Genomic DNA, 16,625 nt, shown 5'->3' with positions numbered 1-16,625 from the left:
GGGTGTTGGAAAACTTCCAGATTTGGTGAACGGGAACAGGTAGAAGGGGATGGGAACAGGTTGGGGGGAGTGGCGCCTGGGGAAGGGTGGGATTTCTGTGCCCCCAAATCGTATTTCTCCTTACGCCTCTCTTCTTCCGGCTACTGATTCACATCCTTTCTTATATCCGTTAATAAACGGGCCAACCTAGGTGTTTCTCTGAGTTCTGTGACTCATCCTGGCAAGTTGATTGAACCTACGGAGGAGGGCATCAGAGCCCCCAGTCTGTAGCCATGGGTCTGAGCTGGAGGCTGGTGTCTCTCAAGGGTGGGAGTGGGGAGGGGCGCCTGGGTGGGCGTCAGACTTCAGCTCCAGTCATGATCTCATAGTCCGTGAGTTCAAGCCCCACATCCGGTTCTGTGCTGACAGCTCAGAGCCTGGAGCCTGCAGCCTGCTTCGGGTTCTGTGTCTCCCTCTCTCTCTGCCCCTCCCCTGCTCATGCTCTGTCTCTTTTTCTCAAAAATGAATAAATGCTAAAAAAAAAAAAATTTTTTTTAAAGGATGGGGGTGGAGAGCAGCCTGGTGCGACTGAGCCCTTCCGCCTGTGGGGTCGGAGAGTGTCTGTGGGTCCACAGTGTCAGAAGGGAGTTGAGTCTTCGGACAGAGTCGGTGCTAGGTCTGGGAACCCCTTAAAAGGTTTGTTTGATTTAAAAAAAAAAAAAAAAAAAAGGTTTGGTTGACAGGAATTCTCTCCTCTGACAGATGAGGCCAACCCGAGACGGCGGTCCCATATTTCTTTCCAAATGTACGCTTTCCCGTAAAGTTCAGGGTTACTGAGAAGCAAGCAGCACCGAGGGGTGTGAAACTGGGGTTGCAAACTCAAAGGCCCGCAGGGGCCAGACAGATAATGAGGGTGAGGGCGGCCACAGAGAACAGCCCAGAAAGCTCAGTTCTCTCTCAGGAAAGCAGCCTTGCACACTCCTTCCAAACTTACCCGGAGGGGTCACAGACCCAGGGTGGCCGGCCTTTGAAGAGAAGCCAGAAATCTAGATGTTTAAAAAACTTTTTTTCATGTTCATTTATTTATTTTTGAGAGAGAGAGAGAGAGACCGAGCACAAGCAGGGGAGGGGCAGCCAGAGAGGGAGAGAGAGAGAATCCCAAGCAGGCCCCCCACACTGTCAGCACAGAGTCCGACGTGAGGCTCGAACCCATGAACCGTGAGATCATGACCTGAGCCAAAACCAAGAGTCAGACGCTTGACCGACTGAGCCCCCCAGGGGCCCCCAGAAATGTAGATTTTTCTGTGAGGTCTCCAAACTTTTCAATGTTGGCAACCCAGTCAGACATGCCAAGCCAAACTAAACATGTGCGCGCCGGGTGGGGCCGGTTCCCCAACGTGCACTGGCCTTGGCCCTTCCTTCTGTGCTGGCTGATTTTTCCAGCTTGGGAAGGTCCGTGTAGTCCCTTGGGTGTTTCCTGTGAGATACAGCCCTGGAGAAATACCTCCGCACAGATAAATGCAGGTTGTCGTTCTAGCCTCCCCTTCGTGAACCATGAAAGTCTCTTACAAATTCTGGAGGAAAGCAACCGGTTTAAATGCCCCCTCTCTGTTCCGCATCCCAATGTCCCTAGAATAGCGCTCTGATAAAAATACCCCGTCTTTTAAATGCTGATCTGTGCCTTCCACCGCCCACGCGGTCACAGTGAAAGCACTTACAAATACTCACTTCAGTCCTGTGGACGCGGACAGAATTCATCTCTCTGGATGGACGCGGTGCATTCCAGAGGCCGCGCTGTGTGGTCCTGTCTGCAGCCCCTAGGGCTGAGAGCCTGAGCCACAAAAAGGCACGGAAGGCTGGAGGGGGAAAGATGGGGTGGGGCTGGACCTGGGGTGGAGGTCACAGGCACAGGGTCAGAGGCCAAGTCTGCAGAGCCCGGGGAGCCAGGGTGCAACGGCTGATTCCCGGGGTCCAGAGCAGGCCGTGGCCAAGTTTGGCGAGATTGGAACCTCGGCTGGGGGATGGGCAGCCCAGGGTCAAGCTGCAGTCATGTGAGGACGGCACCCACCGCCGTTGACCGAGCCACCTTGAGCTCGGCCACCTGGACAGATGGGAACGGAACGCCCACGTTCGACAGCGATCGAGGGAAACACTAAGGAACAGCACGATGTTTTCCGACATCCTGTGTCCCCAGGGGAGCCCAGGCAGGGCAACCCCAGGCCTGGTGCCGGCTGGCACTCAGCCATCAGCACTTCTCGTCATATGGCCCTGAAATGTGGGCCTACGAGGACACGGTGCCCCTATTCTCTGTGGCTGCTGCCGGTCCCTGGGTCCGGCCAGCCTCCTGGCTCTGCTCTGCACAATTCTGACACCTAGTTTCTGCAGGTGAGAAAGGATGTGTTTCTTGCATGGCCGTCCAGGCCCGGTTGGACCCCGTTACCATCTTTCATTGCAAACGTGGGCCTGGCGCTCCTAGCAGTTTCCTCTAAACTCAGTGCAGCTGATAAACAGGTTCCTCGAGGAAGAAACCAGCCCAGGAGCACAGGATCAACACATACACAAATGACGATCTCGCTCCTTATTTGGGGGACCCCGGGGAATGGCCTCAAGCGGCTCTGCCCGGGACAAGAGTCACACCTCCGGGGACCTACATTTGCTTGAACAGCTTCTCCCAGAGGCATCTTCCCTTTGTATGTGGCCTGAGGCAACATTCCTAACACTTAAGGAACACCTTTCAGGGTCAGACTGCCTGAGGTCATGTCTGTCCCCTGGGGGCAGTGACTGGCTGTCACATCAATTTCTTTAGTACATGCAGGGGCGCCCTGGGCAGGGCTCCGTCGGTTAAGCCTCTGACTCTTGGTTTCGGCTCCGGTCACGATCTCGCAGTTAGTGAGTTCGAGCCCCACATCAGGTTCCACACTGACAGTGAAGAGCCTGTTTGGAATTCTCTGTCTCTCTCTCTCTCTCTCTGCCCCTTCATGCTCGCTCTCTCTCAAAAATAAATACTCTTAAAAAAAGAAAAAGTAAGAATGACACCTGACATATTTGCAGCCTTCAAAAACTGATAGCTGGTATTCTTATTGTTGCTGTCGAAGTTATTGTTTGCAGCTGCCTGAGGAAAAAAAGAAATTTGGTTTGTTGGGGAACCCTTGCACCCTGGGTCAGGCTCTGATCATCTGCCTCTTTAAGCCAGATAGCATCTTTGGGAAGAAACTACGTGTGTATATGTGTGGTAGATATATGTACATATGTATGTGTACATATGCATATTTGTACATAGATAAAGGGGAAGAACAGAGAGAACTCTGCCTCCTACCCACCCGGGGACATCCCAATGGAACTTGTATTATTATTATTATTATTTTTTAATTTATTTTTGAGAGAGAGAGCGCGCTCGCAGGCAGGGAAGGGGCAGAGAGAGGGGGACAGAGGATCCAAAGCAGGTTTTGTCCTGATAGATAGCACTGAGCTCACGTGGGGCTTGCCTTCACGAACTGTAAGATCATGACCTGAGCGGGAGACACGCAACTGACTGAGCTGCTCAGGCGCCACGAACTTGTATTATTTCTAAGCCCTTGAATCCCAAAGGCAGTCTTGTTGTCCTCAGACGGTGTATCCATCTGAGTATCAACATGTGGGACTGGAAATTCCTTTTGGGAACATGAGCTCAGCAGTGGAGCAGATGAGAGCTTGGACATGTGGGTTTCAGGCCGTGTCCCTTGGTGATGGGAGGACACTGAAAGCGAGGTTAGAGCCACAAAAGACACGGTGCAGCTCCTTCAAGACACGGGAGCCTCCCTGTCGTGACTCCTGTCCCCCCTCATCCCCTGCCCTCTGCCTGGCTGTCCCCAAGGCCATCTAGCCTCACTCAACAGCCAGTGGTGGGCATGAGGACATTAACAGTGAGACCCTGCCGGGCCCTGTAGGGCACATGTGCCTGGTCTGGTCTCGGGACTGAGGATGTGCGGGGCAGCGGAGGGGATGGACGGGGTGGGGTCCTGCCTTTCCACTGGCTGCTGCCAACCTGGGGCCCCTGGACTCTGACCACAGGAACTCTGCACCCAGAGTTCTTGGAAGCATCTCTCACCTTCTGGAATCCTAGAATTTCCTGACCACCCCCCCCCCAACAGCACTTGGAAACACTGAATACCTCCTAGAACCCAGACACTTTGTAACTACATTTTTGCAAAGGAGCATTTAAAAGCCACTCCCAAGTGGGGGCACCTAGGTGATTCGGTCAGTTGAGCGTCCGACTTTGGCTCAAGTCACGATCTCACGGTCTTTGGGTTCAAGCCCCGTGTCGGGCTCTGTGCTGACAGCTCGGATCCTGGAGCCTGCTTCGGATTCTGTGTCTCCCTCTCTCTCTGCCCCTCCCCCGCTCATGCTCTGTCTCTGTCTCTCAAAAATAAACAAACATTAATTTTTTTTTTTTTAATTAAAAAAAAAAACTTAAAAAAAAGCCAGTGCAGAGGTGCCTGGGTGGCTCAGTCCAACCCTTGATTTCAGCTCAGGTCATGATCTCACGGTTCATGAGTTCGAGCCCCATGTCGGGTTCTGCGCTGACAGCACGGAGCCTGCTTGGGATTCTCTCTCTCCTTCTGTCTCTCTGCCCTTCCCGTTCTCACACTTTCTTGCTTTGTCTCAAAGTAAGCAAATAAACGTTAAAAAAAGAAATAAAAACCACTCCAGCTATTTCGGAACCACACTTTGCTGCTGCGAACAGGAGCTCTTGCCCAGCGGGTGAGACACCGACTTTGGTGCGAAGAAAGGAGCGTTTCCTATCAATTCCGCGAGGATACCTAGTGGTGATGACAGTGTGGACTAAGTACTGGGTTAAATCAAGTCATACTAACGAGGGTGTCATAAAAGCGGACTTAGAGTAATTCATCTCCCCTTCGTCTCCTTACCACGGTGTTTGATGTGACGATCATATTTTTTTTTTGACCACGAGATCTTAAGTGACGCGCGTGGCTCTTCTTCCATTCCCAGGGGACACCGTGGTGCTAGAAGTCTGAAGCTTTGTCAACACAGGCGCGCTGGTCAGCGGGGTGGGAAGTTGAGCACACATGCCAGTCATCAACTGTGTGTTTTCCCAGCTTCCTGCCTTTATTTTTGACAGAGTGAGAGAGACAGAGCATGAGCAGGGGTGGGGCAGAGAGAGAGAGAGACACAGAATCGGAAGCAGGCTCCAGGCTCTGAGCTGTCAACAGAGCCCGACACAGGGCTAGAACTCAGGAACTGTAAGATCATGACCTGAGCCCAAGTCGGATGCTTAACCAACTGAGCCACCCAGGCACCCCTGACTTTTATTTCAATGTTTATTAATTTTTGAGAGAGAGAGATGGCATGAGTGGGGAAGGGGCAGAGAGAGAGAGGGAGACACAGAATCCGAAGCAGGCTCCAGGCTCCGAGCTGTCAGCACAGAGCCCAACGCAGGGGTCAAACTCACGGACCGTGAGATCATGACCTGAGCCTAAGTGGGACGCTTAACCGACTGAGCCATCCAGGCGCCCCAAGCTTCCTGCCTTTAGCATACGGAGTTTAATTGTTTGAAAACGCACAGGTCCGTTGGCTTGTCAGCAAATTGAATCCCAGCCTGAAAGAGACTTTTTTTTTTCCCTCTTAGACTTCTTTTTTTTAATTCTGCCATTGGATACATTACTTGCAGAAGCTCTTTTAGCCACATCGAAAAGAGATGTGGCCCCACATGTGCCCGAATCACCCAGAATCAGCCCGTGCTCTTTTATTGTTTCTCCTCTAAAATGAAAACAAAAAACCAAAACCTGTTTTTCCGACAGCTGATCTGACCTGATCGCCTCCGCTGGTCGTTTTACCTGAAGCTGGAGAGGCCAAGCCGGGTCTGGGCGGGGGGGAGGGGGATCTGTCACCCTGATGCCCTCGCCCCCCACCCTTCCGCCCTTTGTCCCTCGCGTTGATGCAGCGGTGGCCTGCAAACCTCTGCAGCCACGCTCACTGCTGGTGGTGGGTACTCGGCGTGTGCAAGCCGGTAAAAGTGTCAGCACTGCTTGTGATTCATTTTCCTGGTCTTCAGCCAAAACAGACTGCCGTCAGGAAACCCAGCTGAAGACTGGGGGGCGGGAAGGTGCCGAGGAGAGGGACACCTGTGCACAGTTATTTTCTGCTACAAAGACGCTGACGCTTGTGGCCGGCTCTCCACTCCAGGGACACGGTCTAGAACTCTCCTACTAAGCCCCCAGATTGCTGGCTTCCCCCCCACCCTGGGAGGAAGCCCTTGGAACTGGTTTTTGCAGGGACAGAGCAGTAGTTACCATCCTTGACTAACCCTTTGGGGGCCAGTAGATGGGGGTGGGGGAGAAAGGATAAGCGGATATCGCTACGTCTCTTCCTCGCGAAATTTTACATTGGGAAGCAAAATAGATGCGTTGACATTGGTGTTGGCTTTTGCCAGATAGTCCGTTCACCAGGAGCTCAGGGCCCGGAGCACAGGGACCCCCCTGCGTTGCATCACGGAAGGAGCCAGCAGCATGAGCAAAGTGGCCTCCAGACCTCGCCTCTCCCCTTGCCTAGAGACCCCAGAGGTACAGCAGCCTCGGGAACAGCGCAGCCAAGGACCATGGGTGGACCCTCCCTCCCAGGCCGGTGGCTCCTGTCCCGTGTCTACTCGGTCCCCATGGGCAGGCGGGGCCCCGAGGAAGCAGGCTCACACCGGAGGATCTGGTCAGAGGACCACGTGAGGTGCCAGGCGGGCAGAGGTGGAATGGGGCTGGGTCAGCAGAGCCGGGACTGAGCGACAGCATCTGGGGGACGCCTGTGTGGTGCTGGGGACACAGGCTCAGGAGAGCAGAAGCAGGTAGGAGGGAATGGGACTCAGAGCAGGGTCCCCCCACTTCAACAAGGGGGCTTGGACTGCGGAGGGGCGGGGAACACCTTGCGACCTTGGGGCTTGGCTCCCGATGGCTTTTGGGGGGCGGTTCAGGCTCCAGCCTGGGCAGGAGGAAGACAATCGAGCTCACACGCAGGCCTGGTCTCGGCTGCCTCGGTATGGTTGTCAGGCTAATAGCTACTCACTGGGATTGTTAAACACTCATAACAAAATCAAATTGTAGGGGCACCCGGGTGCTCAGTCGGTTGAGCGTCTGACTCTGATTTCTGCTCAGGCCACGATCCCAGGGTCCTGGGATCGAGCCCCACATCGGGTTCTACACTGAGCATGGAGCCTGCTTGGGATTCTCTGTCTCTCTGTCTCTCTCTCTCTCTCCCCCTCCTCCCCCTCCCCTGCTTATGCTCTCTCTCAGAAAAAAAAAAAAAAAAAAAAAGCAATGATAGTAAAATAAAACATAAACACAACGAACCATGAGTATCCTGCACCATATAACAAAAATGTAATCTACTTGGCAAACACAGAGTTTTCGTTCATGGTCAAAAAGGGCCCAAAGGGATTATTTTAAATTTAGCCATCTAAAACATTGCCCATCGTTCAAGCTGCTTTTTGTACCCAAATGAGCATAATTCAAGACAGAAAAGGATAAAATATTCACTGTAATTCATTCATTTCCACAAGTCACAGTGGTTGGTGGGTTGACTAAACTTTACTTCCCTGGCCCGTGGGGATGTGCTATTTTTTTTTTTTAATTTTTTTAACTGTTTATTTTAAGAGAGTAAGAGTGCAAGCGGGGAAGGGGGAGAGAGAGAGAAGACAGAGAGAATCCCAAGCAGGCTCCAGGCTGTCAGCGCAGAGCCCAACGCAGGGCTGGAGCTCGCACACCATGAGATCATGACCTGAGCCGAAATCAGGAATCGGAGGCTGAACCAACAGCCACCCGGGCGCCGCGGGCATGTGCTATTTTTAGATCATCACAATCATTCTGTGTATATATCTTGATTTCTTCACACAACGTGCTGGCTTGAGCATTGATCTGTTTCCACAGAGAATCCAGATTCACCATAGTGACCGATTTTAACGCCCTTTGAAATCAACATGTGGTGCTTTAGGCAAACCCTGATGGCTGGGTATGTGGGAACTCTTCACCTAAATTCGACCAACGTTGTGTTCACATTTTTCCCGCTGTAGGATCGTTTCCTTGAGGCAAATTACCAGAGACGAGGGAACCGAACTTCTTACAAAGTTACAGCGACGTTTTTGTTTCTTGATGTGTGTTCCCAACGGCTTTCCATTAGCAATGGGTGTGAGGGTCTCGGCCCCACTGCATTTCATCAGCTTCCGTGACTTGTTTCTAGTGTAACATGTACACAATAGCATTCCTGGGATTTTTATTTTAAATTAGTTTTTAATTCATATGAATATCATTCTGTTCTCATAGAGAGGTGTGGTTGAGCATACTTTGAAGTCAACACGAGTACTTTGAAGAAAAAGTACCTATGTAATTTTGTTTAGCCAGGCTTTAAGCATCAAAATGAACAGCAAGCATTTTAAAAAGTGCTGGTTTCAGTTTTGAATACTGTTTTACATATCACTCTGCATTTTTTTCTGTACCTTGTATTTTGTCAACTGTTTAAATTAAATGTACTTAAACCATCACATTCCATGAAAGAGAAAAACACACTTTAAGAAAATGCATTCAAAAAAAAAAAAAGAAAGAAAGAAAGAAAAAGAAAAAGAAAATGCATTCAATTAAAGCCCCAGCAGCAGCAGTAAGAAAGAGAGCCTTGTGCCCCTTACGGTCCTTATTAATTGGCCCACATGCACACACATCTCCAACTGGCCCCTTTTGTCTGGGTTGTCAGAGGACATTAGCTGAGACTAATCTGGAAGCTGCTTCCTGGCTCCCAAAAGGACACAGTCACCAAGAAAGAAAGACTCGTTTATCAGAACACAAACTTTGCTACGTAAGTGAGGATCATGCAAAAAAGCATACCCCGGGCATCATTATCTGGGCCTGATTAGCAATGAAGGAAATTGGTCCTCAATTTTCACAATCAGCGGAAAAGACCTTCAGCTCTCACTGAAGACAGACAATTGCCGTCAACATGTTTCTGTGGTCCGCGCGGCGAGCACAGAGACAAGGGCCCTTGCAAAAGCTGCTTTGAAATTGTTTTGGCCGTAGCTGTCTCGTGGATGCTATTGTCCCAGTGACGCAAATAAGGCGAGATCCGGCTCCCCTTGGCGGGCGGCTTGACATCTTCCCAGATGTCCAGGTGGCAGGGGCCACATTGTGCCTCTGGGCATCAGGCATGGCCAGTTCTCCCCCCTGCCCCCACCCCCCTGGGATTTGGAGCCCATGTGACCTTGGGTGGGTCCATTAGTCTCTCGGCACATGGTTCCCTATCTGTAGACAGCGATGGTAACACTACCTGCCTTATAAATTGCTTGTGAGTTTTATATAATACGATAATTTGCGCCAAAGTCCTGCATCTGGGGTCTCGCGTATGCAGGCTGCACACGGCACAGAGGGACAGCGGGCATCCCTCCCTGGTAGGTGCTTTCTCCAGTCTTGAGGGGGTGGAAGGCAGGTCCAAGGGCAGGAACTGTTATCCCTGTCCTTGCCGCCCCTGCCGTTAATTGTCACTACCGCTCGCACGCACACACGCACACACCCCCTGTCTGTGTCCCAGCAGCTCCCAGGGCGCCAGAGCCCCGTGGATACAGAACTGCGTGAACTTGGCCGCACGTTGTGCCTTCCTCAGATCATTCCAGAAAAGAGTAAAGCAGTAATGAGAGAAATAAATGCCCTCCCTTTCTCTCTGGTCGTCCCTAGACCTGAGGAAGCTGCCACAGCCTGCAGAGGGGACGAAGACCTCTTTATCACCGGGCAGTTCCAGAAAACCCTGGAGGAACTTGACGGGGACCTGGAAGGTGAGAGCAGTCCCTGCTTCGCCATCGCATCGTGTGCTGGGAGACTCTGGGGGTTGTTTTTTCTGACCAGGTTTGTAGCTCCATGAGGGACAGGTTGTGCGGGAGGAACCCTGGTCCGTCTGAAGAAAGCCTGGGTGTGAGGCCAGCAAGTGAGCACATTTCTGGAGATTGCGTCTCCGATCGGGGCTGCTAACCAGACTGCGGAGACGTCTCAATAGCAGCTTAAAATCCCTCTCGATGGTACCGATATTGCACATCGGGAAGGATTCTAAACACATTCAGAGAAAAAGGGGGTGCCTGGGTGGCTCAGTCGGTTGAACGTCCGACTTTGGCTCAGGTCACGATCTCACAGTTTGGGAGTTGGAGCCCCACGTCGGGCTCTGTGCTGACAGCTCGGAGCCTGGAGCCTGCTTCGGATTCTGTGTCTCCCTCTCTCTCTGCCCCTCCCCTGCTCACGCTCTGTCTCTCTTTCTCTATCTCAAAAATAAAATAAATATTTAAAGAGTTTTCCAGTGCCAAAATGGGTTTGGGGAGCACTGGGTGACACAGGTGAGCACGCTCCCACCCCTTTGCTTGCTAATGTGTGGCGTTTCTTGAAGGGAAATTCAGGACCCACCGCCCTGACCATGAACCCATTTCTGGTGGGGCATCTGCTTTTCTACAGATACAGTGGGGGGAGATAATACCGCGAGGCCAAAGCAGACGCATGGGATCTCAGTAGACAACCGGCTGATCTTACAAACAAAGGCACACAGTGAAAATAATCTAGCAATCAGATATTGGCCATGCCTTAAAACAAATCAAAACAAAAACCAGAAGGAAGCAGACGGCAGAGCTGATGAGTAGTTTTGTCAACTCGCTTTTCAGCTCTCAGACGTGGTGGACAGAGCTAAATCTTTCACCCTGTGTCCCTGGGGCTCTGATCAAGTGACCCGCTAAATCCTTTAGGGCTAATTCTGAGACACCCAAGGTTCAGTCATCTGCCTCTTAACTGAAGGCGTGGGCACCTCATCGCCTGTGTGCTTTGTGGCGCTTCTGATGAACGAGATCAAGTTGAAGGTCGAAACCCCAGTTCCCCTTCACGTTCTGTGCTGAGACACTGTTTCTAGAGGGCTCAGGTTTACAGGACTAGTTTCTAAGTGAAGGATGTTGGCAAAACCTCGTCCCAGAATGCTGTACCTGGAGACATCACGGACGTGCAGTTTCCTCTGTCGAACAAGCAGGGCTGAGCCTTGGGCCCCAGGCATGTGTAGATTACAAATTGGAATGACGCTTGAAAATGCACATAAATAACTTACACAAGAAGAACCTCAGGAAAATCAAAGCCAGGGTGTGGTTACACTAAGCGATTGGCTTGGGAATCATCACCAGCGATGCCAATCTGTGACTTGTGTTTGTCCTTCTTTGCAGAACTGGAAGACGGCTATGAAGCCGGCACCGGCTCGGTGAACGGCGTGTCTGGACGCCGCGTGTCCGATGCCACGGTCCCCAACAGCGATGAGGACGCGATCCCAGTAACATTCATAGGGGAGGTCCTAGACGATCCTGTGGATTCGGGGTTGTTTTCCAACAGAAACAACAATGCTGGTTCTTTTGACCCGGGGAGCGTGGCTGGCCAGGGAGGCCACCTGTTGCAAAGTCAGGAGGAGAACAGCCAGCAGCGGGAGACGAGAGCAGACGTGCCCGACTCGGCAGCTCCTCCCCACGGCCTTGGGAAGGAAGTCAAACCCGCCTCGTCCGACCCCTGTGAAGATGGGGGTCCGAACAAAATGGACCCCAAGGCGACTTCTGCAGACTTTCCCACGCACAACCTGAATGCAGAGGACAGCGGTGAGGGGCCCGGCTCTGCCCTGAGTGGGCAGACACAGGCCAGCAAGAGCACGAGTTCATCAGAGCCAGCGAGGGCAAAGGAAGGTGAGGATAAGCACGGTGGCTCAGCACCGCCATCGTGGTATCGACGGGGCCAAAACCCAGGGTGCAGTTACGGACTGAAATACGGCCTCACGACGTACAAAATCGTCCCTCCGAAATCGGAGATGAGATGTTACGACAGAGGAGTATCGCTGTCAACAGGGGCCATTAAGATCGACGAGCTAGGGAATCTGGTGAGTCCCCACGCGAACGGGGGCAGGACCGTAGCCCCGTCGTTGCCCGCTCTCGACGCGGAAACCCAGCCCATTGGAAGGGTCAAGGAATTCTGGAGGTCCGGCTCTCTGGAGAAGCACTCTGGCCAGCCCCCGGAGTGCTCAACCAACAGGACCCCCACTCCCACCACACCAGCGAGGCCACAGCAGCAGGCAAGTGGACTCAGGGCAGAGCCCACTGTCCCGGACCCCAAAGCGACATCGCCCCCGCAGCAGTCTGCCCACCGAGAAGCAGGGCGACACGTGGAGGAGGGGAGAGACTGGCCACCCGTCGCAGCCACTCGTCACGTGAAAGTGCCAGCAGCCAATGCCTCAGAGGTCCTGTTCCTCAAGCCCCAGAGAAGAACATCCAGTCAGTACGTGGCCTCTGCCATTGCCAAGCGGATGGGGCCCCAGAAAGCCCAGGCCGAGGAGACCCGTGAAGGCAGACCCCCAGAGCTGGCCGGACGGCCTCCTGCTAGGAGAGACGGCTCAGCCCCCAGCCTGCTCCCAGAGACCTGCATCCGTGCTGACCGGGAGGCATCGGCGGTAGGAGCCCAGCCCAGGGGGCCGGTCAGCAGCCCTGATGGAAAGTCGTCTGCTCAAGACGGCCTGGCCACCATCCGCAGAAGTCCTTGTGTCCCGCCTGTCACGGCCGCCCAGAGGGGTCACGTGTCTTTGGGACAGAGCTCTAGTTTCAGCGGAAAGCAGAGCCTAGGCGACCACAGGGCCAGCTCAGCATCCGTCCCCAGACGCACTCTGGACAGTACAGATCCCCCGCCTGCCCGCTCAGGAGACAATCAGACTCCAGACAGGACCCTGGTGAATGGCTCCAGGTGGGTCCCCATCCCCAGCGAGCCTCCTCACTCTCCGAGAGGCTCCGGCACCAGTGGCCACGCCGGACGGGAGCCCCCAGGACAGGAGGAGAAACCCAAAGCCAACGGCACCCTGCCACCCAGCATCTTTGGGCCGAAGAAGAAATTCCGACCCGTTGTCCAGAGACCGGCACCAAAGGACACGTCCCTGCACAGCACCCTGATGGAGGCCATCCACTCAGCGGGCGGGAAAGACAGGCTTCGCAAGGTGAACAGGCAGGCACCTGCCTGCAGGGCACAGGCACCCGTTTCCTACCTGTTGCTCCCCATGTAGATTCTCAGGTGGCATCGGAGGAGGAGGGGCGGGGCAAGCTAAGAATGAGGGAGGCAAATGCTGGGGTTTAATTTCCACCAGGAGCTTCACCTTGCTGCCTGCAGAGTATTTAGAACCACAAAAGAGACGAAAGCAGATGGGTTTGCGGTTGTCCGAACTGCCTTTAAGACCCTGACCCCCTGGGGGGAGATGTGGGCGGTAAAGTGTCCATACCTGGGGGTCGCCTCATCCGTAACTGGTCCTTGAGTGAGCAGACAGAGACTCAGGCCCCTGCCGGTCATTCCTGCATGGTTAGCGGGGTCTACTGTCCTTGCTCGGTAACGGCAGGGACGGAGTTTATGACACCCGCCTCCCCTGTCCAGGCACTTAGCACCAACACTCAGCTTTGGGAGCCATCTCCATTCCACAGGGGCAGAAACGGAGGCACAGTGAAGTCAGGCGAGCTGGCCCACGGCCACGCTACCAGCTAGTGGGGACCCCAGGCCCTCGTTCAGGTCTGCAAAGCTTCAAGGCACATATCCGCTCCAGAAGCTACACCAGTATCAGGAGCCACACGACATTAAGAGGCCACCGTCCCATGCCACCCCACACACATGCGCTTTGGTCGTTAGATGGCGTGAGGTCAGTGTGGAATGTTCACGCCGTGCCCAACGGCAGAAATACATTCTACCTTCCACCAGCGGGGGCCGTAAAATCGATCCTCGAGCCCTCACCTCCCTCACCTGATAGGTATCGCTTTCCTCTGGTGCTGCCCTATGCTTTGCCTTTCTCCTCCTTCCCGGGGAAACGTGTTGACACTGTGAACGTTCCAGATTGCAGAGCACGCATCGGAGGCAGGGCCCAGGAAGCCGTCCTGCAGGGAGGCAGAGGGCGAGCGCTCGGCCCTGCTGGCGGCCATCCGAGGGCACAGCGGTGCCCGCAGCCTGCGGAAGGTAAGACAGGGCCTCCTGTGGAGGGATGGCTTCGCACCCCCCGCGCCCCGCGGCGACCCACGCGGGGGCCGCAGCTAAGCTGCCATCAGAGCGGGCAGGCCAGCAACCACGGAGGCTGGCGCTGAGGGGCAGCACCCCGCGTGGGAGAGGCAGGCGCATCGGGGAGCTGGCCCCCATCCCTCCCTCCCTGCCCGCCTGGGACACAGCGCGTCTGGAGCTTCCCAGCCCCCAGCGTGGCTGCCGGGGGCTTGTCTCACCTCCGGGACAAAGTTGCCGGTGCTTTGGCCCGGATGTGGCACAGCCTGGGAGCAGGGGCAGGACCGTGCCATCCGGCTTCTAGTCTCAGAATCCGAGGAACAGCGCAGGTGTATTACCCACCGAGGGAGGCACGCAGCCTCCCCGACAGCTGGGCGCTTGGTCCCAGCCTGTCCTCACCCACCGAGATGGGGCAGGGCGGCAGGGAGTGCTCCAGAAGGCTCCCCGAGATGGGCGCCGGCTGGGGACCTTGGGGGGCGAGCTCGCACGCCTGCCTCCCCGGCTGAGGCTGCACGTCGCCCCTCCGAAGGTCCTCTGGACCTTGTCCTTTGACCTTCTCGTTGTTTAGGTGTCCTCCTTCGCCTCCGAGGAGCTTCGAAGCTTCCGAGATGCAGAGCTGTTGGAACGCGGGCCAGAGCCGCCAGGGCTGGATGACCTTGGCGTTCGGCCCCCACCCGCCCTGCCGCCCCCGCCCCCTCCAGCCACCCAGGCTCCCTCCATGTCCAGGCCAGCGTCCAGGTCCAGCTCGGGCAACCCGGCCGAGGCCAGGCAGGCCTTGATGGACGCCATCCGCTCGGGCACAGGGGCTGCACGACTGCGAAAGGTGACCATGGGTGACCCTGTGAGCATTCGGGTGGGGCAAGGGGGAGGTCACCACGGAGCCCCACGGCAGTAACACGGCAGCAGTGACCGATGGCTGAGGCCCCGTCCCTCACCCCCTCGACCAGAGGGAGGGAGATGTCCTTCACCGCGTGGGGGTCAGCCTTCAGACATGCTCCCCGGGGATACGGGGTTCCCCATCCTTGGGGAGGGCACCACACGCTCTTGACTGTGGTCCAGGGACAGGCCCGACAGGCATCTGTGAAGTGTCCTGTAGGGAACACGCATCACAGGCATGGCCCTCAGCGTGGATTGAGGCTGTGGACATGATTTCTTTCCCTCCTTCCTCCCTCCCTGCCTCCCTCCCTCCTTCTTCCCTCCCTCCTTCCTTCTTCCCTCCCTCCTTCCTTCTTCCCTCCCTCCTTCCTTCTTCCCTCCCTCCTTCCTTCTTCCCTCCCTCCTTCCTTCTTCCCTCCCTCCTTCCTCCCTCCCTCCCTCCTTCCTTCTTCCCTCCCTTCTTCCTTCCTCCCTCCCTTCCTCCCTCCTCCTCCTCCTTCTTTCCTTCCTCCCTCCCTCCCTCCTCCTTCCTTCCTCCCTCCCTCCTCCTTCCTTCCTCCCTCCTCCTTCCTTCCTTCCTCCTTCCTCCCAGCCTCCCTCCTCCCTGCCTCCCTCCTCCCTGCCTCCCTCCCTCCTTCCTCCCTCCCTCCTTCCTCCCTCCCTCCCTCCTTCCTCCCTCCTTCCTTTCTTCCTTCCTTCTTTCCTGCCTCCCTCCCTCCCTCCCTCCCGGCCCCCCTCGTTCTCTCTTTCCCTCTCTCTCTCCCCTTCTGTCTTGGCTAGCATTATGTGTGAAATTTTTGAGTTGGAAGCCTTTTGAGCAGAGCACATGCTTTCTGCTTCTCGAGAACACAGTTCTCGTCTTCTATGTGGTCTCCTGGTGGGGTAACACTTGGAGCCCTCACGTTCCCAAAAAGCAGATGCGTTTTGCACCACCCCGATGGGATTCCCAAACCAAAGGGCTCCTGGGCCGGGTGGCTTCTGAGATCTGTGTTGTCAGCTCTGAGATGGTTGTCTGTCTGAGATTGATTCTCTGTCCCTGCTCATTTCTGGTGGGCTTGGGGAGTTACGCTGATTATAGGGAGGCCAGAGGGACGTATTTCTGCCTGAGAGATGCTTTCCAGCCCCTAAGCTGGTGTTTTCGCGTGCACCTGAAGAGGTCAGTACTAAGATTACCCTCACGATCTGTGGAAAGTGGATGAGGCTCAGAAAACCTGAGTGGCCTGGCCTCGGTCACAACAGGACTGGACTGACACCGGTCACTTTGGGCACAGAAAGTACTCGGAAGCAGGTATCGCCCCGTTGCATGTGCCGTGGGAGAGCAGGTGGCCCTGGAGGGATGGCTCAGTTGCTGACGCTAAGAAGGCAGATCACTGTCCTGTGTCCACCCGGGAGCCCGTGGCAGCGGAGGGGACAGGAGACGGCCCACATCCCTGCAGGCAGCAGGCCACGAAGGGCAGTCCTCACTCAAGCCCAGAGAGCCGACGGAGCATGGCCCGACCACCCGCTGACGGGGTGCTCCCCCGGGGGCATGGTCCCTGCGCTTGGGCCAGCCCCCAGAGCTGTGTCCCTGTGTGACAGTGCGGCGTTCATGGCTCTGTGCGTGTGGCCCTCGGTAGGGACGCCAGACGTCCCATGACGCAGATGCTGGCCAGTCATCTCTGGACACACAGCCCCCTCCCCCTCAGGATGCGGGGGGAAAAGACAGCGTCCTTGGCTGAATGGCAGGAGTAGACA

The 16,625-nt window shown here is 55.2% G+C and overlaps 1 protein-coding gene across 2 annotated transcripts in view; it reads left to right on the top strand.

Annotated features, from left to right (window-relative positions):
* The window catches only part of COBL (cordon-bleu WH2 repeat protein), a 272,018-nt gene that overhangs the window by 250,114 nt on the left and 5,279 nt on the right, over positions 1-16,625 (top strand). For both annotated transcript variants that reach the window (XM_032592371.1, XM_032592370.1), the window contains 4 exons: positions 9,678-9,775; positions 11,186-12,981; positions 13,860-13,979; positions 14,584-14,838. In XM_032592371.1, the coding sequence (XP_032448262.1) occupies positions 9,678-9,775; positions 11,186-12,981; positions 13,860-13,979; positions 14,584-14,838 (2,269 nt within the window). The remainder of the gene's footprint in view (positions 1-9,677; positions 9,776-11,185; positions 12,982-13,859; positions 13,980-14,583; positions 14,839-16,625) is intronic.

Source organism: Lynx canadensis, chromosome A2 (genome assembly GCF_007474595.2).
Source record: "Lynx canadensis isolate LIC74 chromosome A2, mLynCan4.pri.v2, whole genome shotgun sequence".
Taxonomy (NCBI): Eukaryota; Metazoa; Chordata; class Mammalia; order Carnivora; family Felidae; genus Lynx; species Lynx canadensis.
The sequence above is the reverse complement of the archived record's forward strand: the minus strand, read 5'-3'. Positions and strand labels throughout refer to the sequence as shown.